Source organism: Ursus maritimus, unplaced genomic scaffold, assembly GCF_017311325.1.
Source record: "Ursus maritimus isolate PB19 unplaced genomic scaffold, ASM1731132v1 scaffold_27, whole genome shotgun sequence".
Classification (NCBI taxonomy): domain Eukaryota; kingdom Metazoa; phylum Chordata; class Mammalia; order Carnivora; family Ursidae; genus Ursus; species Ursus maritimus.
This window is the reverse complement of record NW_024425230.1, coordinates 6,587,851-6,599,107: the sequence shown is the minus strand read 5'-3', so window position 1 is coordinate 6,599,107 and position 11,257 is coordinate 6,587,851. Positions and strand designations below refer to the sequence as shown.

Genomic DNA, 11,257 nt, shown 5'->3' with positions numbered 1-11,257 from the left:
GGCATCCGGGGGCCAGGAGCCCAGCAGCGAGCACCCCAAGCCCAGACCATGGGGGCGCGTGGCCGGGGGGGAAGCTGCTTCCCCTTGCTGGTGCACCGTCTCCCATCTCTCTTCCTAATACAGCATCAGCAGACCAGGCAGAGCCTTGCTGTTCCAGGAACCTAAGGCCCGGGGCCCCCACCTGCAGGGACCCCCCCCCCCACCCGCACAGGCCTGGGTCCTGGGCACTCTCCCTGCCTTTTCCCCACAACCGAGGTGGGGTCAGCTCAGCGTGGGGGCCAGAACCTGTCCTGACACTGCCATTTCCCTCGGGGGCCAAAATGACGCTGAGGTGGGTGAGTTCTGGACCCCATCTCTATGGCAAATAAGCGGGGGACTCCTCCTTCACAAGGACCTAAGGTCTCCTTCAGCCCATGACAACAATGCAAACTGAATGCTTGTAACAAACCGTGTAACAGAAAGCTGCTTCCAAATGGATGTGTTCCCACCCCCGCCCCTCAGCTGTATTGATTCACAGATGCTGCTATTAGGCAGAATTTACAGGAAATTGTTTTCAAGCCACAGGAGACTGGTTTGTACAACTTGAAGGTTGTATTTATTTAATGTACCTCAAGGTGTTTTCATAACGTGTTTTAATAAAAACTATTTCTGTCCTCTGTGTCTCTGGGTCTAAGTGGGACAGAGGCAGAGAGCCCGCGGCCTGGGGGCTGAGAGGCAGAGGGCAGGTGCCCGCCGGGGCTGGCCCACAGCTGCCCCTCCACGCATGTGACATCCGAGGCTTCCTGGAGGAATGCAGGCCACTGGCTCAGAGCGCTTTTTAATTTGGATTTTTTATGCGAATCATTTGGTGGGACCTCCCCCCCCCCAACGTCACTTGCTAGCCATGGCTTTTGTCTCCAGAGCCTGTTCACTTGCCCTTTCTTGGGCAACGCAAGGACACACCCCTTGGCTCTCTTGAGCGGAGGGGGCCTTTCCTCCCGCTTTTATTCACGTGACATTGCCTCTCGTCTCCCAGGGGTGTGGGCCATGTCGGACTAGCTGCGAAGGGCCTCGTCAGTAGCTCACAGCATGGAGTGCAGATGGCTTGTGGGCAGGCCAGAGGTGGGTCCTACCAGGCCAAGCTCCCGGGACCAACGGCGGGGGTCGGGGGGTGACAAATCCCACCCCCAGCCTTCTGATCAAAGCCCATGTTCACTCCTACCTCCCTACGCCAGGTGACAAGCCACAAAGGACCCTACAGGTAAGCAGATGCCATCGGGATGGACAGTCCAACTTTGTTTTACAGATGCATGCAACTCACCTCTTCTGGAATCACTGAAATTTAAACCAGGAGAATGGCAAGGCTCCTTCTCTCCCTTATTCAACTCGTCAGCAGCCTGTCTCCTCCCTGGGATGGGGTGGGGGGGCAGGCCTGACACCTGGTGCCTGGAGCACCCACCCCTCCGACCTCCCTGGAAAGAGCCCCCTGAGGCACCAGACCCAAAGGGGATGCTGTCAGCAAACACGGCACCACCGCAGAGCCACGGGGTGAGGCGTCAAGGTGGAGGGAAGTCGGGCATCCATTTCTCCGTTAACAAACCAGCCACACAAACCGCTTTTCATCATGACTTCTGGTTTATTAGTGATATTAGCGAGTCTTCCTAAGGTCGGCTGCATGCAACACACAGGTCACTCCTTGAATACAGTAATCCTAAAGCTTTAGTTACTGCATGGTAAGGCTTTTTAAGTCACAGTGTATTCTTCAAGGCCGGGGCCAAAAAAAGAGACTTCCAGACAAAAGGACGTCAGTTAACAATGACCTCTAATGAACCGAACTAGACTACGTTTCACGTTATCTACACACGCTCTAATACTGCTCACGGTGACACCTGGCTTGCCCAGTGATCTGCACTGGCCACCGGCTGCCCTGGGAGTGGCAGAGTCTTCCAGGGTGGGTTTTGGCTTTGGGGGGTGGGGGAGCTCGTGTGTGGATGTGTGTGTGTAGACAGAGATTGGAAACAGAAGGCCGCCGCTGCGCCCCTTGTCCCTGGGAGGAGGAGCCGGCGGGCCCCGCCCCGTGGGGGGGCTTGTGGGGGGAGAGGCGGCCGGCAGGAGGGGTGCCCACGCAAGTCCACGGAGCCTCGGGTGAGGACAGGAGCAGCAGGTGTGCTGGTGGGCCATCCGAAAACCCTGAAGTCTCAAGAACGGCTTGTCAAAGTAAAAGTCAAAACCGTGATATTGTCTAAATAAATATGGAGTTTCGCTGTTGTAGCCATCATCTTTTATTTAACTCAGGAACGTCTCCCTTCTGGTTAAATACAATCACAGGTTCCCAGACTTCACTTACAACTCCCACCCCGGGAGCCGGGCTGCAGCAGCGCCATCGGCCCCCTCGGGGCTGTCAGGGCGCCCTCCCCCGAAGCACCCAGCCCCCCCAGGGGAAGGAGGGAGCAGGAGGGGACGGCCGCTGTCCCCCCGCCCGAGCTTGCTGTCCTCGCAGGGCTCCCTTCACGTCCGCACTCCACGGCTTCAGGGAGGAAAGACACAGTCCACACCACACACGGGTACAAAGAAACACCCTTCACCGCCGCAATGAGAACACGGGTCAGGATGGGCAAAACACGTGACTGTTCTACAGAGATTGCTTCCTGTGACTCTCCTTTGATGAAGACGTACCCCTTTTGTCCAAAAAACAAAAGAAACACCAAAAGTTGGGTCGTGAGGGCACACCCTTCAGAGGAGCCAGTGTCCTTGGGTGGGCTGTGGGGTCGGGGGTCAGGTCCTGGGTCCAGCCTTTCCGGCTCCGCTGAACCCAGACGGGCTGGGCGGTGCAGGCTGGGGGGCCTAGATGTACAGCGGGGTCTCCTGGCCCGTCAGGAGCCTGAACATGGCGGCCGGCATGGTCTTCATGTGGATCTGTCAACGAGAGACAGGGCCTGAACCGGCTGCCCTCGCAGTTCCTGTCCCCTCATGCGGTCAACGGAACACACACACTCCGGCCACCGCTCGCTTCAGGACCCCCTGAGGGCTTTCTGCACCAAGTCTCAGCTTGCCAAGGAAGGAGGAGTGAGCACCTCGTTGGAGGGTTAGAAAGCCACAGACTCCTAGCTGGCCTCCCCGGGCCGGTCTCCAGGGGGTTTCACACACTTCAAGTGCTCACTTTACCCTCAGCTCAAGCCGACAGCAGAGGGGCAAAGAAATCAGACTTTTGTGACTACGGTTCGCCCACTCAGCTGGGGGCAGGCTGGGGGGTGAGCAGGCCTCTGAAGCCCTTCCCATGAAGCCAGGGAACGTGAGTGTTCTGGGGTCCGAGAACTTGCTCACTGAGGGCCAGGGACCTCGTACCCCGTCCCCCCATCCTTTGGGGGTCGGTTAGCAAATGAGCCTTCGGAGCCTGGCCTCAGTCTCTGGCTCCAAGGGGCTGGGTACACAAGCGAGGCTCAAGATGGCTCCCCAGGGGGACTGACCTTGTGGGGCAACCTCCCCCCCATGACAGCTCTGGGAGGAAGAGTGAAACCAGTGAAAGCACACAGGAGCTGGGCTCTGCTTCTGCTGATCTGATCTCCTCTGACTATGCCCATGGCTCTTGGAGGTCTGGATGGCATGGGTGCTGCGGGCCTCACCCTCCCAGTGCCCAGAAGAGGCGGCTGGTGGCAGTGGGGGGCACGGTGTGGCCGCCCTGGGGCCGCCCCTCCTCAGGCAAGCAGACCTCAGGCCCCCCTTCTGACCGACCCAGAGAGAGGCCAGTTGTGCGGACGGTTTTCACAGCGTCACATGCTCCCTGCCCACCCCCACCACCAGGATCTACGGGATCAATTTAGATTTTAATGCCCCCATCATTTCCCTGACATGGTTTCTTCCATCAGAATACTGTGTCATTCCTCAATCTGAAACCCACCCAAAACCTCACATCTTATTATCAGGGACTGATTTTCCAAATGTGCTCAGGGATGCTGAAAGACGGCAGGCAGACACTTCCATCCCCCAGCCACATCCTCAGCTGCTTCTGTGCCTCTTCGAATACCAATTCATCTCAGGTCTGAAGACTGGGAAACATTTCTCCTCCACCCGATTGGTTTCTTCGTAGGTATGAGGCTGGTCGCCCCAGTGGGGTGGCCATTTCAAACATCCACTTAGGAAAATTGGATTTTCCTTTCTTTGAAGCCATTTGTAAAAGGAGGCTAATGACACCTACCTGGCCCCCCCTCCCTCTTGAGAGCCAGCCATCTGCCACCACCAATCTCCAGGAAAACAGGCCTCCTCCCCCAGCCTGGTAGTTTCACAAAATAGAGTAGGCCCCCAGGAAATGTGGCCAGAAGCCCCCCTCCCCCGGGAAATAGCACCCACCCACTCACCCAGGGGCCAAGCTCCATCCCGCGGCTACCAAGATGCAAGCCACACCCTCTCCCCAGCACCACAGAGCCTGAGCCGGCAGTGCCCTGCTCAGCCCCCGGGGCCCCTGCAGCCCAGAGAATCAAATGTGGACTTCCACCCAGCACCCATGCCCTTTGCAACTGGCCCCTCTCCCGACCCACCTCTGCAGTGGTCTCAGCCTCCTGTGCTTCTCCCGGGGAGCCCCTCACCCCATTCGTTCTGACTCCCCCCTTCACACGCCCCAACTGCCACTAACACCCGCACACACGCGCTGGGGGAGGCCTCTTTCCGGACACGGGTTCCACACACTCTGAGCGCCTTCCTTCTCACCCCAAATTACCCTGTTCACTTATAAGTTCTTCAGGAAACCTGTGCCCCTCCGCTCTGACCCTTGTCCACCTCAAGCTGGCATTGCACTGATGCCAGAAAGAACTAGAAAAGGGGGAAGGTTAAAGCCAGCGACGCAGGAAAGGGTGCAGCAGCCACGGCTGGCCTGCTCCATGGGCAGGAAGCAGGCAGGAAGCAGGCAGAGGGGCGAACCCCGGATCAGAGCCTTGTGCCCTGGCGGGGTGAGTCCTGCAGAGGGCAGGGCGCCCACACTGAGCATGCAAGACCCAGTTCCAGAACCCGCGTCAACCACCTTTGCCCTCCTGTCCACTGCACAGAGCCGGAATGAACAGCCAAACGCCGCCTACCATCCGCTCGTCCAGGCTCAGCTGATGCCCAGGGCCCCTTGGAGAGGGAGTGACTGGCAGAGGTCAAGGTGGGAGCCCATGACCAGCACGGGCAGGCTCCAAGGTCCCAGCAAGGCCGGGCTCCCCTGAGAAGGAAGGTTTTTCTGGGAAGGGGACTGGGGGCTTTCCCGAGCACCTCCTATAACCCTCCTCTGGCATAGACGCTGGTCAGGGCTCAGACGGCCCTAGACTCCGGTTCTGACTCCAGCAAGGTGACGACGGACGTGGCCTTACCTCTCCGACCGAGTTAGAAAGAGCCTGGACTATCTTCTCATGGGCCGTGGCCACCACACTCTGCCCGTTGATCTCGATGATGCGGTGGCCAACTCGGACGCCTCCTCGCTCTGCGATGCCCCCTCGCATGAGGCTGCAGATCTAAGCAGACACGTGTCAGGTCAGCCACACCCGCCAGGAGCTCGCCGCAGCCCCCAAATGGGAAGCGGGGACATCAGTCACACAGAGCGAGAAGCCCACAGGACAAATGGTTCTACACGCGGTCTGCTGACTCGCCAATGGGGACGTTTATGACTTGGACTAGGTTAAAACACACAAGTCAACAGCGCGGCCTGTGGGAGAACCCTGCAGTTCTCAGGGGATCCGCCCCCACCCAGCCATCCCAGAGCCTCTGCTCCTGTGTCAGGGCAGTGTGGAGGGCTGGTGGTCTGCACAGTGGAGGCACATTCTGGAAGATTCTCCACCAGCCCCACTGTGCTCCTCTTACAAGCGAAGAAGTCACTATCCCCATCTCACAAGGAGGTGATGAATTCATGAGCCAACAGAGTTCAGGGAAATGACGGTGAAGTCTGTGAAAGCCACCCGTGTGTGGAATTCACTAACGATCATGACATTAGAAAGGTGGACACCCGCCCAGACAACGAGGAGGCAGCGGTAGACCCCAGAGGGTGAGTTGCTGGCTTGGGAGAAGGTGGGCCAGCTGCACCCCGACGGCTCCATAGGAGGGATGTTTAAGTCCTGGAGATGCAGTGGGGGGTGGGGGGGGACACACACCAGTCCCTCCCCACCACGCTGCTTCCAGGGACCCACTGCAGAGGCAGAAGCAGGTTCAACCAGTTCAACAACCCTGGGGCAGAGGTTTCCTGAGGGTCCACCCACCGCCGGTCTCTCCCATCCTGCCCCGCCCCGGCACCTGACCCCGGGCACCTCGGCCAGCACAGGCCAGACACCGGTTGCCCTTGCCCCAGCATTAGCTCAGCATCCCTGGACGGCCGCACCCCACCAGCCACGCTGGAGAATAAGGAAGGCCCAGCCCGGAGCCAGGCAGGAGCGGCCTAGGCTGGCTGGACCCTGTCCCCTGAGTGCCCCCCCCCATTATTTAAAGGCCTCATGGAATTCATGGTGGCCTTTGTCCTTACGGTTTCCCTAATTTGAAAACACTGCGATTACAGCTCCCATCGCATTGAGGATTTGGTCACTTTTTAAGGCATCTTCGTACTTGAAAAGGCAGGGACCCCAACCCAGAATCGGGAAGGGTGATTTGGGTCAGCACCCTAAGCTGTTAGGGTCGGCCTGCCGGCAGGAGGCACACCACAAGTGGTGTTCGATGCAGGCAGGACGGTCAGGCCCTTCTGCCCACCTCCCTGTTCTTTTCATTCCATGGCAAGGCTCTCCTGTGCCTCGTGGTGAACACCCTGCTGCCCGCACCCCAGGGACTCCTGCCTGTGTCACAGCCACCTCACACCCAACCCCTGGCCAGGCCTGCTCATTTGGCTGGGGCCTCTGATTTCCAAGGCTGCTGGGGGATGATGCTCCCCTTAGACAGGACGGCTCTCCCCCCATCTGCCCTCCCCCAGGACCTGGTGTGGCAACTTTCAAAGCCCGAAATAGGCTCAGAAGGCCACTGACCGCGGGCTGACCCTGGCACCATATGCAGGATTCCCATCTGTCCTTTGTTTTATGGATTTTGCCTTGTCACTGATGCCACAGGCCTTTCTCAACCATGTGGGTCCCTCCCAGCCCTCAGGATCTCTGTCTTTCTGGTAGAAGACATATGTGCAGACTGAGGTCACGGTCCCAGGTCATGACTGCCCAGCCAAGTGGAATCCTGCAGCACAGCGGGTCACAGTTCTGGAACCCAAGCACTCAGGTCAGACGGGGCTCAAGCAGGGGGCTGGCAGAGAGAGAGAGAAGCAGGGTGGCCCACCTGACTGCCCCAATTCTCCATACGAGAATTAAGGAGTAACTTCTGTTCCTTGTCTCCCCGCCAAATGATTTAAAGGCATTTTGTGCCCACTGTAGCTGGCTCTTTGAAGATCCTGAGAAAGGTGCCTCAGGGTGACCGGGCTCACTCCCCAGCCTGACCAAGTGTCAGGCAAGGCCCAGCGTGCTCCCGAGCAAAGAAGCTGGGACAGGCCACAGAAAGTGCGGTCTTCATTACATCCATGCTGGCAGCCTGTTCCCTAGTCATGGAGATTCAGGGAAACAGAGTGAAGAGGGAGCGGAGACAATGCTTTGCACCTTTAGGAGGAATGGCCAGGAGGATGGACCTGGATGCTGGCAGGTGACCGAAGCTGGAATCCGGGGGGCAGGCAGGGGGAGAGGACAGAAGGGGAGCAGGACATGCTGAGGAGAAGGCCGTGTGCACACACACACACACATGCACGTGCGCGCACACACACACACACACACACACACACACACACACACACACACGGGTCTTGGCCTTCCCAAATAAGGCGTGCCCACAGGAACCAGGGTGCGTTCCAACCTCCTGGGGTGCACTTGTGCGGGGGAGAAGGCTGGTGTCTCCCAGCGGGAGATGTCTTGATTTCTTGAATGGTGGTGTGAAAAGAGAGAGGAAGGATCCGTTTAGAAATAGCACTAACTGGGTCATCCGGGGCCTGTCTGCAAACTAATGCATTGTACTTCGGGTGTAATGGAGCTGAAAATGGAAAAAGCACTTGTGCAAGACTAACTCAGATGTCAGCAAACTTTTCCAGGGGATTCAGGGGAACTTGGCTGCTTGGCACATCACCGTCAGGAGGCACAGCAGTCCCTGCGGTCTGAGTGACAGGAGAGACTGGCGGGCCCACCCCTGAAGCCATAACCAGGGCCCCGTGTACACTTGCGTTGGTTATCAATGCCCTGGGCCTCAGGTACAAACACACTGGCCTCTGCACCGCCCACAAGCGCTGCCAAGCCCATGCACACGCTCGCGCCCTGCTCCTGGCACCGTGTACAAGCATCTGATGATGGGCCGTGGACGGGTGGGCAGGCTCTTCACAACCACTGGCCTCAGGTCCAATCCCTGCTCGGCTACTTCCCAGCTGGGAGCCTTGGGGCACGTTACTTGACCTCCCTGTTCCTTCATCCTCTGTGACATGGTAACACAAAATGCCATTCCCTAACTGGACCAGCCTTGCAGACGCCAGCTGCCCAGGGATGCCCGAGGCTTGTGGGAAGAGCTTCCCGGTGGGGTGGCCTTCATTTCCTGGTTCCTAGAACTGATCGATGGACTGACACCCCAGACAGACAGACCAGGGGGCCTAGGAGTATTTGCAACAACGATACCAGACAGAGTGGAGAAACACATTCACCGCAGCATGACTCACTACCACCAAGAGGCTGAGGCAGCCCAGCGTCCACTGAGGGATGAATGGACAAACGAAACGTGGTCTAGTTCCACAAGGGAATATTATTCAGCCCTGAAAAGGAATGAAATTCTGACACAGGCTACAAGGGGGATGGACCTTGAGGGCTGGGAGTTAAATAAGGCCAGTCCCCAAAGGGCAAGTACTGGCTGATTTCACTTTTGTCTATGAGGCACCTAGAGCAGTCAAGTTCAGAGAGACAGAAGGTATAATGGCGGCTGCCAGAAGCTGGGCTTGGGAGAGAGGAAGGGGGAATCGGTGTTTGATGGGCACAGAGTTCCCCTTTTGCACGATGAAGACTTCTCGAAAGTGGTTGCACGACAGTGTGAACGTACTGGATGCTTGAAAATGGTTAAGATGGTAAATGTTCTGTTAATTGATTTTACCACAATTGAAACAAACAAAAGAAAAAAACGATGTCCTAGAAGAGAGCTGGCGCTGAAAGAAAAGGGGGTGAGGGAGGCCGATTCCAAAATGTAATACAGCTTCTTAGCCACATGGGGCCTCTCATTCTGGAGAAAAGACAGGCTGCACTAAGCTCCAGGAGGAGGCTAGCACACATGTGTGCACACACATGTACGTAACACGTGTACAAGTACACGTGTAAATGCACTCCCTATGCAAACATGCACACACATACACACATCCGTATGTACACACATACACGTATGTGCACACTGACAGTTGTGCAGAGGACCCCTCCCTCTCACCTCTCATGTGACAGCACCCAGATGTGCTGAGACATCCTGCATCCAACCACTTACCCTGCACACCGACAACGGCCACCTGCCATGGGAAAGGCTTCTGCAGTAATCAGGCAGAAAACCACGGCGGGTGTGCACGGGAGCTAACTAATGCCATCTCCTAGCCAGGCATCCTGCCACCATCCAGGCCAGCTGGGTCAGGCGGGGTGGAGGTGGAGGGGCTCCCGGGTCACAGCTGCTTTGCTCGGAGGACACAGGCTGGCCTGGGACGGCAACAGGCCAGCTGGAGCCAGGACTCCAGGTGCAGCTCAGTGAGGGTCGCAGGGGACCTCTGAGAGCCTCACTGGCACTGGGGACAAGGAGGACAGTGGTGAGGAGAGAGGTGCCAGCCAGGGGACAGCTCCAGTTCTGCAAGGCAGCAGGGGACCACAGGGGAGGGGACAGTTACGTGGCCAGGCCCCTCTGGGGAGGCTGGGTGGGCTGGGGCAAAGCCTAGCTCTTCTGTCCCCAGAGCAAGCCCTCGGTCAGGAACAGCCAGCACCCTCAGGCCTCCCTAATGTTCTCCCACACACACTCCTCCCATGAGGCCCCCGCCGAGTGATGGAGCCGGTGGCAGTCTCAGCCACCACAGATGCCGGGACATGGCCCGAGCAGTGGCTGTGGGGGCGGCTGCCTCATACAAGGGCCTCTGAGCGCTGTCCGGGGTCAGCCCCCACACCCCACACCTGTCCACGGCCCGGGTGTGCTCACGGAGCAGGCGCAGGAGGAGTGCCAGGAGGAGTGCCTGCAGGGCCAGGCGGAGACGGGGCACTGATTTGTGCAGCTGCCTGTGGCCCATTTTCTGGGTAGCCGGGAGGTGGGGGGTGCTTCACAGCAGGAGAAACCATGCAAATTGGCTTGCTTTATCTGAGACCCTCCCGGGTAACTCTCAGGGCCAGCTGTCACATGCTGGGAGGACATCCTCAAGAGCCACCCGGGACCCCACCTCTCTGCCACGAGCAACCGCCCCCCCGCCCCGCTGCTTCTCATCCACAGTGTCAACCCCAGGCCCCAAGCGTAACGCACACCCTGCACTCAGACCCTGGACCGATGGCGGGTGCATGACGAGGTGACCAGCACTCTGCCTCAGGGCTCTTGTCTGCGCATCTGGGACCGGGGAGCACGGCCCAGGCAATGCTGTCTGCACAACTGGGTGTTAATCCCTCCCCAGCTCCAAGACCCCAAAAGCCTAGATCTGCTGCTACCTTTATCCCCACACCTCCCAAACCTCCGAGAAGTGCCTCTGCCCTCCTCACTGCCCTCGGCCTCTCAGCCACTGACACGGACCGGCGTGCCCGTCCCCACCTGCAGAGACTACCCCCCTTCACCTCCCTAGGAGAGCCCCCTCATCAGTCACCCTGCCTTCTTCCCAGCTGCCTCCCCTCCACTGTCTCTGAGAAGGAAGGCTCAGACCCCCTGTACCTGTCCCTCACCGCTGCTTCCCCAGGGACGTGTCCCCTTCCTGTCCTGCTCGCCTTAACTTAGCCTCATCCCTTCCTTGTCTCTCCTCCCCCCCCGCCCCAGCCTTCTCTCCCACAGTCCCAGATGGCCTCAATGGCTACAGGACCCGGGGCGAGTTACGAAACCTCTCTGGGTGGCAGTCAGCTCCTCACGTGCACCCACACTCCTCCATGGGCCGTTGTAATCAGACAAGCTGAAGAGAGGCAGGGGTTTGGGGAGGGGCGGGCATCAGGCTTGTCCTGGGCCCACAGTCCCACACGCGAGTCCCACTTCTGGAGCAGGATGGCTCCCGGGCAGGCCTTGGGTGAGGGCTCAGCATGTCAGAGGCAGGTTCGTAGGCCCCTCCTAGTGCCCGCCC

At 58.6% G+C, this 11,257-nt stretch overlaps 1 protein-coding gene across 2 annotated transcripts in view; it reads right to left on the bottom strand.

Moving 5' to 3' along the window:
• Window positions 1–2,243: 2,243 nt before the first annotated feature.
• APBA2 (amyloid beta precursor protein binding family A member 2) overlaps window positions 2,244–11,257 on the bottom strand; it is a 236,520-nt gene continuing 227,506 nt past the window's right edge. For both annotated transcript variants that reach the window (XM_040642673.1, XM_040642674.1), the window contains 2 exons: window positions 5,322–5,462; window positions 2,244–2,895 (listed from right to left, as the gene is read on the bottom strand). In XM_040642673.1, coding sequence (XP_040498607.1) covers window positions 2,824–2,895; window positions 5,322–5,462 — 213 coding nt within the window. In that variant the 3' untranslated portion in view covers window positions 2,244–2,823. The remainder of the gene's footprint in view (window positions 2,896–5,321; window positions 5,463–11,257) is intronic.